Source organism: Copadichromis virginalis, linkage group LG10 (genome assembly GCF_057382275.1).
Source record: "Copadichromis virginalis isolate Kocher_CV1m ecotype Utaka linkage group LG10, C_Virginalis_male_GT1.1, whole genome shotgun sequence".
Classification (NCBI taxonomy): Eukaryota; Metazoa; Chordata; class Actinopteri; order Cichliformes; family Cichlidae; genus Copadichromis; species Copadichromis virginalis.
The window spans coordinates 28696840-28717136 of record NC_140627.1 but is presented as its reverse complement, the minus strand read 5'-3'; the positions used below and the strand labels follow the sequence as shown (position 1 = coordinate 28717136).

Here is a 20297-nt window from a genome sequence, read left to right as displayed (position 1 = left end):
GATTTCTTAATTACTCATTTTTATCACTAAAAATGAGTAATTAACTGGCGAGACTCACCATAGTGAGGTAGGAGTAGTCTGTGGCAAGGCCCAGGCCCAGCTTTGACTTCATTTCAGGAGCCATGCCCTTCAACATGCAGTAGAAAATATGGTAGTTTCTCTCATCTGGAGCCTGCAGGAGCAAGAAAGAAGCAAACCCCGTATGTCCGACACACAATATGCTATGCACATGTAAGCAGCATCTACGTGATACTGTTTACGTATCATAAAGAGTATATATTATTAATCTTGGACCAGTATTTATTTTTTTTGTATGTAATATGTCCACATATGCAGGGAGACTGAATAGTTCATCTGCCCCTGTTTAATTAATGATAAATAAATGACTAATTACACACTTTGATTCAGCTGTGAAGAGTTTGATTGTAGCTTGCCTCCACCAGTGTGTGAATGTGTGTGTGAATGGGTGGATGATTGGGTGTGTAAAGCGCTTTGGGGTCCCTAGGCAGGACTAGTAAAAGCGCTATACAAATACAGGCCATTTACCATTAAATATAACAACTCCTGTGAGCACCAAAGTGAAGGCAGCTGCTGTATAAACAAATAATAAATGACAAACTAGTAAAACATTAAGACAGGTGAGACTCCCTCCTGTTAAAAGGGAGTTTTTCTGATTGTCTGATTGTTTGTGTTTTCTTTCTACTATCGTAGGGTCTTTATCTTACTACCTTACAACAACTTAGGCAACGGTTGCTGTGCTTTGGAGCTATATTAATAAAACTGAATTTAAATAAATTGAAAATAATCACAAACCCAAACAAACAAAATCACCATCCAACGTCTTGCAGTTTTAGTTAAATTAATAATTTAATTCTTCAATATTTATTGCAAATATGTGCACAATATCTTCTCTATTTGTTTATTATTTGGCTAATGTGTCATTTATTTTAGTAGTAAAAACAGTCATCATATAAACTTGAGACTGTATGTCTGTCATTGATGTCAGACTTTTGATTTTGTAAAAAAATATTAAACTGTATTTATCTAAGGTTTAGAAGCAGGATCACAACTGCTAGACTCGCTGTCAGATAACCTCTACCCAGGAGCAGCCATCAATCTTCACTCAGCCCCATCCCAAACTGCATTCTCAGGTCTAGATCATTGCTTACCATCCATCTGTCTACAAATGTTGACTAATTGTGGTTGGAGTTGTGAAAGATTTAACATATTTAATCTGGATCTGGTTTCTCACCTGTCGACACACGCGGGACTTCTCCAGCAGGTACTGCTCTATTTTGGCTCCTTCAATGGCCCCTCGCTTGTTGAAGTGGATATCTATGTACTTCCCAAAGCGACTGGAGTTGTCATTTCGAATTGTCTTGGCATTGCCGAAAGCTGAAGAAATTGACAAACCAGACGATGAAGGTGACCCATGACACTTTCTTCCATGTTCACTGTCCATTCGTGGACTGAAGGTGATCTTTTTTGGAGTTTAATGCTTACCTTCGAGGATAGGCGTGGCTTCTAGGACTTGCTGCTCTATCCAGGAGTGCTGCCCGCTGATGGCAGCGAGGAACTGCAGAATCAGCTTTGTGCTCTCAGTCTTCCCAGCTCCAGACTCACCGCTGCCTCATAAAGAAAACAGTGACACAGTCATGCAATAAACATGATGATTTCATTACAAATAAACTATTCAAACAGCAGCAGCACACAAAGGATACTAACTATGACCAGCCTTTTTAACCAACAGAGGCTTGCAGATTAACTGCAGAGTTTTTCCTGTTTAGAAATGGCGCACGTCCATCACTTTGAGTTCTTATGAAATGATCAAGCACAAACCTGATGATGCAGCACTGGTCCTTGTTGTTCCGCTGCATGTTGAAGTAACAGTTGTCTGCGATGGCGAATATGTGCGGCGGCATCTCGCCGATCTTCTTATTGGTGTAGAGGCGGATCTGGTCTGGAGTATAGATGGGCAGCAGCTGGTAAGGGTTGACTGCTACCAGTATTGAGCCTGTATACGTCTGCAGACACCCAAAGACAGACGAAAGTCGATGTTTTAAACATGAGATAGATCAAAAACTCAGGGACAAAATATGTGAATCAAACACTACTGACAGGGTATAAAACAAAATTTTATGCTCTCCAAAATATATGAGATGATTATAAAAATAATGTCTCTATTATTCCTATTTAGTGGTCTTAACTTTGACTTACTAGCATTTCTAAGATTGGGTGTTTTACAAGTACAAATGCCTGTTTCTATTGGTGAACCTCCGGTCAAACAGCAAGGAAGGGACGTTCTGTTTTATTTATAGCAACAAGTAAATGCTGCTGTTGCTGGGCGCTTAAGATACAAGTAAACAGATTAACCTGAATAAGACCTTAACTGGGCCAAAGCCAGTGGTTACTGCTTTGCTGAACACGCGAGTAAAAGGCCTGGAAGTTACAGAAACTAATTGCACCTCAGGCGATCGTAAATGCAGCTGCGTTGGTGCCACAAAGGGAAACTTACGTAGATGACGCATTCATTATAGCGGATTAGCAGGTTACGGAGGATGCCAGCTTCATTGAGGTCACCCAGACGGATCATGTCCTCCACCCCATGTATGGAGGTTGGGTGCATGGGTTTGATGTTGGTGGCATTTTGAGGGGAAATCCAGTGCTCCTGCATTGGTGAGGAATGAGGAAGCAGATTAGAGGAACAAAGGCCTCAAAAGCCACATGAAGTCACACTGACTCATCCTTCTTTGATGGAAACAATTAATTGGCAGTTTTGTGTCATTTTAAAAGGACAAAAATATCTGTATGCTACCTGTCGTCTAAACAGATTCAGGGTACAGTGATGTTTAGACGGGGAATGAAAAAACAAAAAAAACAAAACAAAAAAAACTTAAAAAAAGACAAAACAAAGTTCAAAAGCCAAAGGAAACCATATCGGAAACACACTAGAAACAAGAGATCAGAACACAGTACAACGTAACAAAGAACACAGGCAAACTGAGGCTAAAAATACACATGACACAAGGAGGTAAGTGGAAACAGAAGGGGAACTAAACGCAACTGAACACAATTAAGTTAAATGACAGAAACTAAAACTAGAGACAATGCATGGGAGACTTAGTAAAACACAAACTAAATAGAAACACTGAACATGAAGCGAGACACTGATGGATCAAACTAATACAAACAGAAGCTCGAACTAAGAAACAAGGGCTCAAAATACTAAGGGAACACATGAAGAAAAACGAAAGTAATAAGTGAACTAAGAATGAAGCAAATACTCAAAAAAGTTCAAACCATTTAAAACCCATGACCATGAAAAGCATTACAAATTATTGGACGCAGATTAGGTTTAATGGTCTAATACAATACAAGTGTGCAACAGCAAAACACAGTCTGAGTTTTGGACTCTGAATTCAGGTCTATTGTTAACTATTCTTGATTTATTTAGAATCTAAGCTTGTGCGTTTAGAGCTCTTAGTTTATAAATTTCAGATTTTTTTCCTCTGTTTTTGGCCTTTTTGGCCTTTAGTTCCTGTCATCAAGTCCTCGCTGATTATACTCTGTGTGTGTATATAGCGTCAGTCCACTTTCAGTCCTTATCACAGTATCTACGCAGTCTCCCTTGTTTTCATATTTGAAAAACCTAAATTCTAGTTTCTCTTGTTTATGTAGTCTACCTTGGAGTACTGCTTTCAGGTCCTTCCTGCTTTTCTGCAAACTTACCCGGCCTTCATCATCCAGAACCTGGATCTGTCCAGAGTCACACAGTTTGACCACGGCTCCCACGGGGACGTCAAACTCCCGGCCCGTTTTAAGATCCAACCACACATAGTCCCCCTGGATTACAAAACTTTAGTTAAAGACTGCAGGAAGTAATAGAATAACATCATAATATCAGAGTAAACTGAAGCTGAATGATTTTTTTTATCTCCCTGGGGAAGTTCAGAGCACTTGTTAAAAAAAATCTGTAACCAAAGATGTCAACTGTTTGTAATCATATAATTTCTTATCTCATACTTATACTTTAACTCTTTTTATTCCTAGATGTTATTTTGAAATTTGAGCAGAAAACATCAGCTTTTCCCCGTAACAGCTGCAAAACCTGATGAGCTGCATGTGCTTTAGCTGTACATGACATTTGTTATGGTCTCCTTGTCTGCATTCAACTATTTGAATATACATGTTGGATAACCAGGAAATATCAGTTGCACCACACACCCAGTTACCCAGTTTTTCAGCTGCCAACTAGTTACATTTTTGAGGATTTAGCCTGAAAAAAGGATTTAAACTTGACCACATCCACCAGGAAGGCCATGATGTAACACTGAGACTTAGGTAACCCTACGTAACAACAAATAAGGCTTAATTTTCCTGAGGTGGAACCAACACTTAGCAAAAACCATGACTGAGCAGGTTGCTACAGGAGGTATTAAAAATCTACAAAACAGTCAACCAATCATGGCACTGACTGTGCCATTAGACATACTATGAAAAGCAAGCCCCCTGGAGATGAACACAGCCGACCCTAAAAAAGTGCATTTATCATCTTAGACGTGTCAGCACAGAGGTCATTTTGTGTTTTGCCAATGAATGACAAACACGAGGTGTCATTTAGATGTAAATCAGAAGGGGAGCTGGTATAAACCTCATCATAACACTGCAGCACGATGCTCAGCGTTCATCCCCACAGTCTAGACTGTGACCTTAAAGATGCTATTTTTGCTTCCATTTAACAACATCCAGATGTCTCCCACTCGAATGAGATTCATAGCCGTGGCTCTGAGCTGAGATTGAAACGGTGCAGGAGTGTCTGAGTCGTGCCCTGCAGGACTCTCGGGGGAGAAAGGCACTGGCATCTAGTTATTGAAAGGGAAACTATTGATGGCCTGATATGAGGTAACTGCCCAGCTTTTTCTATATTTAGTGTGTCAGGACTGTGGAGCTCATGCTGAATAAATCATTCTTGCTCACAATTTGATTTTCGGTTGTTTCTTTTTACATTTTAATTTAATTTAAAATCATTAAACCTGCTGGCTGGCCCACCATAACAAACAAACATTCCCATAAGACACTAAAATGTCAGGTTAAACTGACCTACTTGCATGAGTTGATGCTAAAGAGACCTAAACTATGCTTTTTGTGTTAAAGTAGTAGAGCCACAATCTGGATTTTAAGCCGATCTTTTATGAACAGAGGCACTGGCAAGGTTGATGTAACGATTATGGCCTCTCATAATAATAATATGGAAGAAGAAAATGAACGAGTTCAGTAACCTTCCGCCCTCCTTCAATAAATCCCAAATGATCCTTCAGACAGACAGTAAAAAAGTGCTGCCGTGCTCAGATATTCACCTACTGACTTCTGAGCCCTTACAAAATTGAGTTTAATTTTCCCTTCTTAAATAATCAAACACAGAATACTGTGTATCAAGTTTGTGGTTATGGCAGAGGCTTAAGTCATTAGGGAAAGCTCTGTACCTCAGTGGAAAATCAAAAGAAACCATCATAATACAAATGCACTGAAGCGTGATCACCCTAACCTCAACTCTAACCCTCAGCAAAAATAACTTCTCCTGAGTCTCTGCGATTAGACAAAAAATAAAATCAATGACAAACAAAAAGAATTAAAAACACTAGTCTGTTTAGCCTTTCTCTAAAAAATAATATTATGGTAGAGTCAGCATCTAAGAAGACTTAGACCTCAGACAATTAAAGCATCTGATATGAAATAACTTGAAATTTCAAATTATTTTCTCAAAATTTTGAGATAGTAACCCAAACTTTTGACTTATGGATCCATGCAAAAAAAAATTTCTCCACTGGCAAAAACACTGGTCCACTGGTCGCTACGTAAAAATCTTTTGGCGAGTAATGCATTGAAAAGTTCCTTGTAATTGCTTTGTTCTCCAATATATTTTTTGTTATCAACTTGGGTGCAAATACTCTCCAAATACTCGCAGAGAGGTAGGGAAACTGCAAAAAGTATGATGCAAACCAGAAACTGAGACTCATTTCCTTCAAAGTAAAATCTGTGCCTCTCTGCTACAACAAATAAACTGCTGATGTCAATGTCTAACCAGGTCCCATTACAACATGGACACCAACAGAAACTCCACCTAAGTTTAAAAATAATAAATATCAGCAAAGGAAAAAATATTACCTGACTTTTTACATTAATGTCCATCCATAATTCCCACAGAACGTTTGTACAGAAACGAACTTAAGAACTTACTTTTAATACACGGACAGGACAAAGAGGTTGGAAGACATTCAGAACCATTTGGTACAGGACCCACCTGTTGCAGAATGACCATGGTTCAGCCTCGTGTTGATTCCAGGTCATCAGAAGTCACCATATGAGGGCTCTAAAATGAAACCAGTCACAGACATCACATTAACTTTGAGACAACAGACTGCATCTACTTCGTATGTATGAATTACACATTTTTATACACACAGTTTGAGGGAAAGTCACCAAAACAAAGACTGTTCAACAGGTTTTTTTGGATAACGAGATGAGAGAACAGATGAGGGGGGAAAAAAACAGGATACACAAGTTTTTCATGTTCTTTGCCACGTGGGGTTGAGACCAAGAAAAAACAACGTCTACTTTTAATTCATTATGATATATTATGCTTTTTTCCACCTCTATACTATTAACTCTACTCAAAATAGGCACTTCCTCTCATTTTAAGCCAGCTTTCCTTTGATTTGCTGCTTCCCCCAGTCTGAAACGAGCTGAAACATGGATGATTTTTGAAGACTAACAGTTGCCAACACGAGAGTATGTCAGCATTAGCAATGTACACAAAAGATATCTAAGTTTATATTGTTGTCAGCCTGTGCTGCCATCATCAACCCCAATTTATTACAAACCATCTACAGTATTTTTACAGGTGCGTAAGATTGAAGTTATGACTGCGTTCATTTATATTTGGAGCATTTAGGAGCAAATCTAAGCTGTCCTGACACAAACAGCTTCTTATCACCTACAAAGCTGTTATGGTGAACATTTTTGGCTAACTCCCACCAATACAGAGCAGTATTATCATTATTATCATTCTTTTAGATTCATGTTGAATTGTAGACTCTGTTTTAGCTTTGTTTGAGCCTCCACCCATTCCTAATGAAAACATGTCAGTCTATAGCTTCAAAAAGCTCCACTGATCTCAAAGGGCAATGGACTGCATTTGTGGTAGAGCTGTGTGCCATAAAATCACTACAAAAGTTGCAGAGACTGTGTACACCAGACACATTTCGTATTGCACACTTAAATAAACTAGATCAGAGACGTGCTATAGTTCGTGATGGGTTTTAGGAGCCGTAAGAGGTCTGAGATCTAATATGAGGAGGTGAACAAAAAGTCTGATCACCATCAGTCCTTTCAGAGCCGAGACACACAGTCCTGTGGTTCAACCAGTGAAGGAAACAGGGGGCGGGTGCAGAGTTTAAAGGGTCTGATAGGGGCTGTTAAAGGCTTACTGGGATTCCTGGGGCTAATCCCATCGCTTAAGTACGAGGCATACCGGTAGTTGTTGCAGCTATGATTTTCCTTCCACATGAGGCTGTCTTACTGTTTTTGTACTCATTTATATTAAAGGTGATGTGGCTGTTACATATAGTGGGATACGTGTTTATAGTGGCCTTTTTGTTTAAGGAACTATAGAAGAGGAATTGTTAGTCTTTAAAGGTTTGTATTTTGTACTGACTATAGCACACACAGAAAAACTACTAGAGTATGAGTGACACAAGGTAATTAAACAAGGCGAGGTTTGGAGCTGTTAGAAAACAAATAGATTGGTTTGAATTAATAAAGGCAGGATGAATGAGGTGGGCGAATGGAGAAATAAAACTAAGATGACTGCTTCTCTGCTAATTCATTCTGAGGAGAAACAAACACGTTAGTAATATAAATAGCCTGTGTGGCCAGAGAAGAAACACAATGACCCAGAGGATATGAGTGATGAAGATAAACCATGTCACGGGGGAGGGGCTAAATCTACTAAATACCCATTGGAGCACTAATAAATCTATTAACATTTATTTAGACTGCAAAGAAAACTGTATTAAAGTCTGATTATATGCACATAAAAAATAAGCTTCATGTGGTGAAGTGAAGCTACTGAAGGGCAATAGAGTTGATATACAAGTAATTACCAGTCACAATATGTTCAGCTTAGACCAAGACAGAGCTTCTAATCCAGAACCACAGGGTGCCAATCTGGCAACTGTCCCAAACACAGACACTTAGCTCTCCACCTGACTTTACAATGTGGACTGGAGTTTTTATTTAAATTTTATTTTAATTATAAGTATTTATTCAAACACCTTTTCTCTCTTTTTTAAGAGTGAAAGAGAAAAAATGTAATAAAAAACAGGAACGGGACTTAGTAAAGATATAAATACAATTAAACAATAAAAAGAAAATAAATAAGGTACAGTAAGTAATGCAAAGGTACATTTGGGAAAACTATGATGTAATGTCATGGAGAAGGTGACTCTTCCATTGTAAAAATTAGTCTCACTTTATAATACAGCCAGCAACTAAGGGCGTAATCCCACTGTAATCAGACGAATTTCAATGCATTTTATTTGAAGTTACATGTGATTATAGCTCCTGAAAAGTAGGCAAACTAGAATAAAGGGGTCCTTAGTGAAGTTTTTACAGGAAAAAGGAAATTACTAGACTGTTATGTAAATGTAAGTACTGTGCAAGTTGTTTTAAGTAATGCACATGCAATTTCATGTTATTTTTGCAGAAGAACAAACACTATTTCCCCCTTTTTTTTTTTTACATCTTTATTTAGTATTCATTATGTTATTGTGCGTGACGGATGTTCTATTATTCAACTGTCCTGAAAAATGCAGTGTATTTACAATGTAAGATGAAGAAATTGTTTGTTTTACTGCAAAATTACCTCAAAATGAAAGAGTACTTAAATTACTCCCAGATTAATTTGTTTCCTTTCCTGTGAAATACCTGAAGTTATACAACATTTAAAGCTACTTATACACTAAAAGCATTAACAGGCTGATTTCTGTTGACATATGTTGACAAAAAAAATAAAGAAACCAAATAAATTTCTTGTGTATTTTTATGTTATTTAAATTTTGTAAGTACACACACTGTTTATGTTTTTACTAATATTCCAGTTCGCTAAAATATTTTCCTCACTCAGTTTTAGTTTTTAGTTTAGTTTTCCGCTTACGTTTCTAAAACCTCTGAGGTTGATCTGTGAAAAGGCAGCGAAAGACATCCCTGTTTACTCTGACAATTTAATCAAGTGTTTGCAGCAGTCCTGCTTTTATGACATTTACTTTTCAGGTTTTCAACTCTTGCACAAATATTAACCACCAATTTTATTTTCTGTGTTCTATTGTAACTTTACTCCAAAAGACTTGTACGTCAAATTTTGTGAACTTTTATGTCCTGTTTTCTTTTTAAAATGCTGCTTTGTTTAAATGTACTTTGCAATTCCTGGGTGTAAAAAGCAATATATAATTCAATATTTTTTGCCTGCTTACTAACACTGCCTTGTTTAATAAAAAAGTAATAATAATATAATAAAGGATCCAAACCATTATCACAGTAACCTATGTAACTGACATGCTTTTGCATTGAGCTGCTTATGAAGAGGATGCTGTGACACAATGTGATCTGTTGGAGGTAATCCCCATTTATTCTGATAGCAGCAAAGGATAAGCAACATCATGTAAGGAAACTGCCTGACTTTGAATTTCTGTGCAGAAACAGCGCAAAAGTTGTCTCAATTCACCAGAACCTGAACATATTTATGAGCGAGACATAATACTGATATATTGGGGTAACACTGAAAATAGGAGGGAAAAAATAAGTACAAAAAGTTCCTAAAGTAGAACCTAAATCATTTATAGGGAGAAATAAAAGAGAAGATAAAAGTGCTGTGGAGCTTAGAGGTCAGCCAGGTATATGAAATACTTTAGTAGTTCAACAGATTTTGTTCACAAGAGTACAAGAAATTTTACAACACCACTTAAATCCGTATCATTAAATTCTTCTTCTTTCATTTGCTCCCTGTTGGGGTCACCACAGCAGATCATCTGCCTCCACCTCACCCCTGCCTCACACAAACCCTCTGCATGTGCTCCTTCACTACATCCATAAATCCATCCTTTGACCGACATATCCACTCTCCCAACTCTGTACATGTCCAAACCATCTCAGCAGTCCTTCCCTAACTTTGTCTGCAAACTGTTCAACCTGCAAACATTAGGCTCATAAACAGGTGAGAAAATTGATCATGAAACCATGAAAAAGTAGGCCAGTCTTGAAACTACAGCCTCTTAAGAAACAAACAAAACAAAACATAACAACCCTCATTGTTGATATATTTTACCAGATCAAAAGCCGAAGTTGCATAGCGTATAACAATCATTGGGGAAAGGTGTGTCCATCATGCATCGTGTGACAATTCTAAGAGTTTAATGTGCTAAAAAAATAAAAAAATCATGTTTTTGTATTACTCTTATGGGTTGTGATAGATCTCCGCTGATCGCTCATTTTAAAAAATGCACCATTTTTAACTACTGGTTACTACTGGATAACATCATTTCACCATGATGCTGGTGAAAAACAAAATCACTACTTCTTAAATAAATGACATCAGCAATAGTGTATAAAAAATGTAAACGCTCTTATCTGTTCTTTTGTTTATTATTATACATTTTCTGCCGAGTTTGTTCTTGACTTTTCTTTTTGATAGTCCCTCGACTTCTCTTCCATGATTACCTTCAGCTGTGTTCCCCTGATGTTTCCCATCTTCCCTTTTGTATAATTAAACCCTCAAACTGCTTGTGTTCTTATTCTGTAACACTGACTGTCTGAGCTTTTTATCTGCCGGTGAGTTTTCCCCTCATCTGCAGTCTGGAGTTTTGGACTCTTGCCCCAATAAAGATGTGGGTTTTTTTGTTTATAAGTTTTGTTGTCTATATTTGGGAGCGTTTGACCGTCCTGTGATGTCTGCCTTTTGTGATAGGGAGTACTGCGGCATCCCACCTTCCCACAGCCTTGCTGATAGATGCTAGGATATTTAACTAAAACTAAAAACACGAAGCTCATGTTTGTGGCTTCAGAGGAAAACGCTTAAAAATTCAATGCCAATGTTGAGATATTCTAATCTGCATGAAATCAGGGCACTGAATAGAAAACCAACATTAGCGTCGTAGTTAATGAGGCTACAAACCGGCTGATAGGCCACAAAAGGCTGACAGATCTTGATTGAATAATTAAGCACCTGCCAGGTGTTGTTTGTGTCTTAGTCTTATAATCAGCTGTCACTGGGCAATTTTTTCTCTTTTTTTTCCACTTGCCAAAATCTAAAAAAGTTTACTAATAGAAATTGCACATAACATATTAACTTTCCTGCTGTTTTTCTGCCTAACAACTATTTCTTCAACCTCTTCTTCTTACGAGACCCAGAGTCACTCTGGTCTGAGATTTTCATGTAACGGCTGAGAGAAATCTTTAAGTCCCCGGCTGCTAATCTGTGTGTGTGGCCTCTAAAGCTATTCGAACAAGTGTTTGCACAGCACATGCGTCCGCTGTGACTCACATGGCAGGGATTCACAGGCTCCGGCGCACAGGGGCGCGCAACGTTCATCATTGATCAAGAGAGTTCAGGAGACTCATTTCCATGAGGTCAAGTGCTTCAGTGTCTGCAAAACACAACATAGGAGAACCTCAAAAGTCAATAAAAATACTCAAACGGGGCACGTCAGCAACATCTAAAGGTACTTTTTACTCAGCTGTTTCCCTACTTCTAGGATCTACCTTTTATATGTCAAACATATGGTGAGCCAATAAAATTGATTAAACTGTGTACATTGGTGCCAATTTGACAAACCGCAATCATATAGTTCTCTAAAGACTGCAATCTCTGAGAAGGCTCATGTGTGTTGTATGTGTGCACAAATGATTTATGTGGTAATGCATTCAAGCATGGCCCAATCCAACCCACCGTTGGGTCACAGGGTGACAGGTACGGTTCACCCTAGAGAGGTCACCCGTCTGCCGCTGGTCTTCTAACTTCATATTTAAACTGACCTAAATCTAAAGCTATTTAAACTCTTTACAATGAAGTTGTAAAGGCCCAACCCTTTGGTTTGCTAATAAAAAATTATTTTTTTTCATATAATAGTGTTAGATATGTTTGCTCTCTTGGATCACAGGCAGACTCGCTGGTTCAACTTTGCAACTTCTTGGTGTTTTCCTCACGTATCCCATCTTGATTTTGCATAAAAATTAAATTATTGAGCTCTGAAACAGCTGTTAAATCCCCCCCAACTCAGAATATCTACACTTGTGGTTGAAAACCATCCAAAATGTGCTAGAAAAGGAGCACCTTGAGTAAAGAGCTGAAACAATCAATTAATAAGTTTGGGGATTATCAAATTAAAAATGCCATTCTCTCTTCTTCAATGGGAGAACCTCCTGCTGCCATAATTGAGTTTGAAAAGCTCTCAGCGTTTGACGTTTGTATTCACTGCTCCTCTCTAACCTGCTGTAATGCATGAATGATGTTCCTCTGTGCCGCTTTCATTGGTTTTTGCTCTCAAAGAGACACTTAAAAACGTTCCTATGTGACAAGAGGTGATCTCTAATCTAATTTAGAAGAAACCATCCAGACTTCATGGAATAAATACACAGTGCAGCCAGATCTATTTATTTTGAGGGAAACACAATGGCTGCTTTAAGTGCTGGCACAGGACAAAGTGAGCAATAAGAGGCTTTGGTCTAAAGCTATAGCAGAGCAGCGGCCCTCTGGCCTAATAAGCCCTCAGGCCTCGACCCATGTTCGTCTGCCCCACTTACCTCTCAGCACAATTCATAAGATCCACTATTCTTCTCTTCTATCCTCTGTTGTCTTCTGCCCAAAGTTAACAGGATGGCTGAAGAAGGGCTGGAGAAGAAACTGGAGAATTAAGTAGTTTTCTCTGCTCCTGTCGTTTTCTTAGATCTTTCCAACAGACTTCTGCTCTTCTGGTTGCGTTGTGGTCGCAGCCTCCTGCAGGTGGCTTGCAGCCCTCTCACAGTCTGATGTCTGGGACAGTAACAGGGCTCTCGAGACTCTCTTGCTGCGTCTCATTCATGGCTGCTGATCCTGATTAGCTGGGAGGGTGGAGCCTGTTGGTGGCACATACTGTACAGGGATCAGCTGGGGGAAGGAGGTGAAGAGGGAGGTGAACCAGGTCATGATTTCCAAGTTCTGGTTCTGGAATGAATTTTAAAGGGAATGCAGATCGTCTGATGCGCAGGTTTTAAATTGTGTAGATTATCTGCCTTTTTGTGTCTTGTTTATGATCAGAACCTCCCCTGTGTCCCTTTGTATACTGTTTAGACCCATTCATCTAACCCGAGGGTGCAACACACAGTGGTGGGTGAGGTCTTTCAGGTTTGTAATGAATCTCAGTGCTCCATGACAGATGCATGCATGCAAATAACACTGCTTTAATTCAGCTCTTAATAAATATATTATATATGGCAGGGGTGTCAAACAAAGTCCAGGGCCAGAATCAGCTCAGCAAAAACTCCGATCTGGCCCACTGGAAGGCTTTGGAAAATATGAAGTACATGGATTTTGCACTTTGAACTATATTTTCTTAAGATTTACAGAATTTTCATCACCAAACAGGTACATGATGGACAAACAATTAAATGACAGAAAATGCTAAATAGGTAATTTCTACCATAGGAAAAAAAGAAAAAAAAAGATTATAAATACAGGCCAGTGTGGGCATTTTACACATCATGTAGCAGAGGCACACTGTTGAAATTGTACTTAATTCACTCATATTAAGATATTTCAAGGATTAAATGTTTAGTTAAATTTCTGCACACTGGCATAAAGTGGAGTTTCACTAGTCCGCCCACCTTAAGGTCAAAGTGGGCCGTATGTGGCCCACGATGTAACATGAATTTGACATCCCTGATACATAGAGTAACATTGTTACACGTAACTGTATGAAGGGATTCCATCATATTTTAATCTGAAAATATCTGGCTTTTTAAATTTCCTGTTCTGAAAACTCATTTTTTAATTTCTGTCATGGAGAACAAAAATCAGGCACCGGGTGAGAGCTCAGCCTATACTTTTATATAACACAGTGAAGTTCAATTGATTATTCACAGATTTTGTTATTAATTATTCATAACATAGGTCCAAGTTTTCTTGTCTTCTTCCCCGTTTGCCTGAGTGTGTCAGAGTGCGCCGAGCTGATATCAGGCCACTTTTGTGTTTCTTAGCAGAGAGACCTCCTTAAATGATCATGTGTCACAACTTCACCGTTTATTTAGATTTATTTTAATAGTTTAAATATATTTCAGCAAAACTTCTGCTGTGTGATGATTTCAGGAATCAGCAACAGCTGATACAGAGTGTCTGAAAGGACCCTAAACTAAGAAACTATGACTCAGTGTTCAAAGGACTGAATAATCCACTGTATCAGTAGTGTAGATATCAGTGTCAGTATTGTGTTGGATCGATATTAGAGGAACAGGATCGATGCTTTAGTTTGGTCTTTTTAGTATAGACATTGCTCTTTTTTCATGAAAAGGCAGCTCTGTTTGTGCAAGCATCGATCCCCCCATGCATTCACACGTTCTTTACAACAGATTTTCTTTACTTAAGGCTGTAATCTTTTTCGTATTTTATTCTCCAGAGCAGGTTTTGTTTTTATAGTGGCTTCCTATCTGCCTCTTTTTTCTAATTAAATTGGTGTAATGTGATGGAGGTCTTTATCATTCGGAAAATCTATAAAATTTACAAAATTACAATTGTATTCCGTTACGTTACTCAATGAGAGTAACATATTGTGAATACTTTGGATTGCTTAATATTTTATCATGCTTTTTACAACTACATGAATGCACTATTGCTGTGGTAAAGGGACCTCTGGCTAATACGATTTGGTGTTGGGTTTGTAGCCGAAAACTAGCTTTACTTTGTCTGGGTCAACTTTGCTAGCGAGAGACAAAGGCTGCTTATTGTTTCGGAGGAAAACACGAACACAGCGTACAGTCGAGTCTTACTTACAACTGGGCTCGTCAGGCACTCTTTTTGGCTGCAGTGGTTATTATTATATTTACATTCTTCCGTCTCCCCTTTCTAGTAGGTCATTTGTTGAATAATCATTTAAAAAAAAATGTTTCTTCACGTCATTATGCGTGAAGTAGGGGTGACATGGGCTGCGAGATTGAGACACAGGCATTATTAGCCTCTAAATGCGTGTTTCGTTTGGGTTTAGACCAGCGTGAAATTACCAAAAATAGACAGGGCATAGCCTACCATATGAAACAGGAAAAGACCGCTGTATAATCTATCAGTTTCAACAACGTAACTGTATTCTGAATACCACCTTTTTAAATGGTAAGTGTAAATACGTAACGCCGGTACATGTATTCCGTTACTCCCCAACACTGCCCGTGTCTATTTGTTGTACTAAACTGAATTTTTAAATGCTGTAAACAAAAAAGAAAAAAGAAGAAGTACTCACCTTTGAGTTAAATTTGCAAAAATTGCAAAAATTATGACAGACCCAGAATAAGTTTTCCCGTTTTATTTCAAAGTCATGCCACAAGTTGACATTAAATACAAAAGAAAAAATAATAATTTCAGATCTTAGCTATAAAATAACCACAGTGTAACCGAGAACCAAATTAAAACGAACAAGTGTTAAAAAAAACAGAACAAAAAGTAAAGCTCACGCTGAAAAAGAAGACACAGACAAGCACACAGTACAGAACATACAGCACGGCTCTCTGATACCTAGCTATCAGTAAACACGGTAGTTGGGAGTGGATATATAAAATTAACAAGGTTATAAAATACTGATAAAAGATACTTGTTATAAAGACCATAGCATTTTCTAGAAGAGTCACCATGCAGTAGGTATTCCAGTCTCCAGTTAATAAACAGCAGAAAAATACAAGAATCACAAGCTCATTCCTTGAGTGGACAAGACTTCGAGCTCAGATTAAAAATGTCAGAGTGTCAAATTCGGTACGGCCTACATGATGCTGTCGTTAGGATGAACGTGATATCTGGTGCAGCCGCTTCTCGACTCCAATTTAGACTCATGCAGCAAGCTGACGAGGCTGTAAGATCAGCACGCAAGCAGTCGTTCTGTCTAGAAATGATAAGCGCTCTAAATCCAACATGTTTTCACTTGATTCCTACTTCCATTGAACCTTGTGTGCATCATGACTGCAGATGTCTTCGCTCTTCTTAAAGATTTGGGAGCCTTAACTGCTTATTCATACCAGAGAAGAAGCGAAGGATGACTTAAGAGATGAGGCTCACTCAGGCTCTTTTGTGCTGAACCATCAGCAGTCCTGACCTCTCATCTTCATTTTCCCTCTCTCCGCCTTGCATCTATGCTCTCCTAAACCTTCTTTATCTCTGGATTGTTCCCTTTCTGCATGTATGAAAGGTGTGCTTGATCATTGTGTAGTCTTTTCAATTTCACAAAACACCTGCAAACTGCTTGAAGTCCCCAATCAATCTATGTCATAAGTTTCTTATGCCCCTATTAGAGGCAGGTGACTGGCACTTGGACAATGACACAGATTTTGTAATTTTGTTTCTCTACACCACCTCAGTGAATTTCTACATCAAATAATCAAGATGTGACTAAAGTACAGACTTTACTAAAAGGGCTGTATTAACTGTTCAGGACATTTTTATACATAGTTCCTCATTTCAGAGGCTCAAAAGTAATAGAACAGTTGATTGATGAGCTGTTCTGTGGTTTTTCATGACAAATCAAGCAGATAAAACATCCTAAGAACCTCCAAACTTAGGATTCAATCAGACCCACATTTTTTTGTCACTACTTCTTTTTTTTAACCTATCAAAACATGACTTCAGAAACCAGTGGGTGATCATCACATCACAGAAGCTACATTCATATTTTTTAATCCTAAACGTGTTGGTAAAACTACTGTGCAGTGGGCATGTCTGACTTCCAGAAGAATCGAGGCCCTGTAGTTTATTGATGATGGGACTGCTGATAGAAGTAGCAGGATGATATAGTCTCTGCACGAATGGATAATGGCTCAAAGCAAACCCCAAGAGTAAGAAAAGTTTCTGAAATAATGCAATTCTGTTGTTAAAACTCTTGAACTAAAGCTTAAAGTCTGCACTTCAATCACACCTTGTTTGCTTGATTTTAAATCCACTTTGGTGGTGTACAGAAGTAAAGAAACAAGATCCGAATACTTATGGATCTAACTGTAACTCACACAAGGCATTATGGGAGAAGGAATAAGGGAAACAATCGGATTCCTTTACACATTCTAGCTGATCACTAGAGGTTGTGAACACAAAGTGCATTCACTTGAAATGAGTGTCTAGGATATAAGCATCCACCAGAAAGATGGATCTCATGATAAAAACTAATAAGTTCCTGCTACTTTTATATACATACTGTATACTGCTGGATACTAAATACAAAATATTAGAAAACTGGTTACTGTTTCCATGCATGCAAGTGTGCAACACAAGCCTTTTACTTCACACAGTATGTTTATCAAAGTAGCAAGTGGGTTTTTACGGCACTCTGAGAACTGAAAATGAACACTCTGTGATTCGTGGTGGCGCGAGCAGATCTGAAGTGTTTTTGCTACATGCACTGGCATTTTTGGATTCGTACAAAAGTCGCCGCCGCTGTGACTAATTCGGCTTCATTCAAACAGTTTCTTCAAACCTGCTTTGGCGTGGCCATGCAGAAAATCTACACAGAAGACTGATACGCTTTACAGCAACTGTCAAAAAAAAGGTCCAGACACTCCAACAAAGCCTGGTCTGTGTAAGTGTGTGCTTGTGTTTGTGTGTGCGTGTGTCTGTGTGGTGGTTAACAGTGAAAGCCATTAAACACTTTTGGCAAAAGGATTACAATGTGCAACAATTACAATGATCGACACGGTGACAAAAGGCAGAAACAAAACTGAGCATGTAGTGAGGAACAAAAGCATTTGTCCAACTCAAACACTCCATCACCCACAATGCATCTCTTCAAAATAAAACACCTTTTTTTTTGGCACATGAGTTGGGGCTCGGACTCCGTACTCTTATGATTGCTAAATCTAGTGCCTAAATACTCACATGTGTCGCAGCTGTCAACTTCAGTGTTAGCCGTTATATTTCTGCATCACTTCTGTATGAATAAAGAAACAGCCGGAGCCGCGAACCATTGATTGGAAACCTCATAGTACAGAACTGGCATCACCTGAAGGGACACTCAGAGGGAAATAAAATCCAGGTTGGCTGATGGGAAGCTTGTACTTCTGAATAAAAATAATGTCCTGTTCAGTCCCTGTCAGAGTTGATGAAAAATAATCTCCCTTCACTTATCTGCTGTTATACTCAACAACAAAAAAATAAGGGCCATATCTATCCATCCATTTTTCCTAACTGATTATCCGAATCCCAGCTCTCACTAGGTGAGAAGCGAGGGACACTCTGGACAGATGGCAGGTCCATCGCAGGGTTAACAAAGACTGACTGCCACTCACGCCATTCATGAATGCTAACAGACAGGGTGAAAATTAGCATCCCCCAGTCTCAGGCCATGATGGAAAAGGGCGGAGTACTACTCCAGGAAGTGGTGGAGCTTAAGTATCTTGTGGTCCTATTCACAAGTTGGAGAAAAGCAGAGCAGTCTGTCGCAGTAAAGACAGACCTGAGGGTATTCATTTACTGATCGATTTGTGTTTCTACCCTCGCCTATGTATACAAGTGGTAGGAATGAACTTCCTCTGAAAAGTGCCAGGAATCTACAGACACGCTGAGGAGCTCAGGCATTTTTAGGAATTAGACATAAGAGTAGGAGAGAATCTGGTTTGGTCATTTCTTGTCTTCCAAACACATCCACAGTCATCCATTTCCCATTTAACATACACATTTGTGCAAGAAATGCCAAAGAAATAGGAATCATAGATAAGGAACACTGCTGGGCAACAAGCAATGCATTTCGTGTAACCTGCAGTAAACAGACTGATGATTGGAGAGGGGGAGGGGGACCATATGGGCTAATTGAGTCCCATGTGATTTGTCTGTAAGCAACCTCATTGGTTAAAACACCAAAACTACAGCCCGTCACAGCGACATGTTTACCAGGAAGAGGGTATTTGTCTGATTCCAGCTTATATCTTTGTATCTTATATCTTTCATATCTGACAACTACATTTCACTCATAGAGAAGAGGCTGTGTTTTCTGAAAAATAAATCCCAAGCAAAAAATTTAAGACCCAGAACACTGACATTTGAGGTTGCAAAAGCATTTCCAGAATCCTCACATCTCGAACCATTTCAACAAAAGATTTTTAGTCTCCTGCACAGTAAAAGAACAATAAAAAATTACTTTCAAGCTATTTTCTTTCGTGAAGCCTTGCCAATTTTGTTACTCAGCATCAGCATAGTTTCTTATGAAGTCTGGTTAATTTTGCATTTATTTAAGAAGGATGCAGGTCATTTACATAGTCTGTATATAAAGATGGAAATGGACACGGTTTAGTTTGTAGATTCAGCATTTTTGAAGCCTTCACATCAGAGTTTTGGCCACGACTATGGTATTTTATTGGAGCCAGAATTTAGAAAAGACGATGGAGGGGAGCTTTTGGATAACCCATTAAAATGCATCAAAAGGCACCAAGAGCAAAAACAAGGTCGAGTGATTTAGTTTGGTGGCGGTGAAGTCAGACAGCTGCTGACTACAGCTGTTGTCTGCAAACAAAGCGACCACATCCCTAAATTTTAAGCATTACCAAATCCAAACAGGTGAGTTGAACATTCACCTCGCATTCATTCGATATGAAGACAGAAATCGTGTTCTGGACTATACACACTTTCTTTTTTAACTCTGTAAACCTGGGCATTTTTAACAGAGCACAATGACTCGTTTTGGAGCCCCAAGTGGCCGATATATGAAATGCAGTTTTTGCCTTAATGCTTTTTTTCTAATTTACATCTGCAACTTAAAGGTTGAAAATTTTTATCGTGTGGGAAAAACAATATTTGGTGGTTAGAAAATACTTTAAGGATTCAGAAAATACCCAAAAGATCAAAAGATACTTCTTTTTCAGGAAAAATAAAAGCTCTGTATCACAACACCCGTGCACACATTTGGCACTGATAATCTTCCGCAATAAATTCATTTATCTGAGCTGTCTGATTTTTTTTAGCACATAGACAAAAATGATCTTTACACTGTTTTGGACAAAGAGAAACTCATTTTAACCAAACTAAATTAACCACA

The 20297-nt window shown here is 38.6% G+C and overlaps 1 protein-coding gene across 1 annotated transcript in view; it reads right to left on the bottom strand.

Annotated features, from left to right (window-relative positions):
- myo7ab (myosin VIIAb) overlaps positions 1-11685 on the bottom strand; it is a 51159-nt gene extending 39474 nt beyond the window's left edge. The window contains exons 1-8 of the mRNA XM_085470962.1: positions 11597-11685; positions 6302-6370; positions 3730-3843; positions 2516-2668; positions 1840-2024; positions 1504-1625; positions 1253-1395; positions 59-172 (exon numbers count right to left, since the gene is read on the bottom strand). Coding sequence (XP_085327088.1) covers positions 59-172; positions 1253-1395; positions 1504-1625; positions 1840-2024; positions 2516-2668; positions 3730-3843; positions 6302-6319 — 849 coding nt within the window. The 5' untranslated portion in view covers positions 6320-6370; positions 11597-11685. The remainder of the gene's footprint in view (positions 1-58; positions 173-1252; positions 1396-1503; positions 1626-1839; positions 2025-2515; positions 2669-3729; positions 3844-6301; positions 6371-11596) is intronic.
- Positions 11686-20297: the final 8612 nt, after the last annotated feature.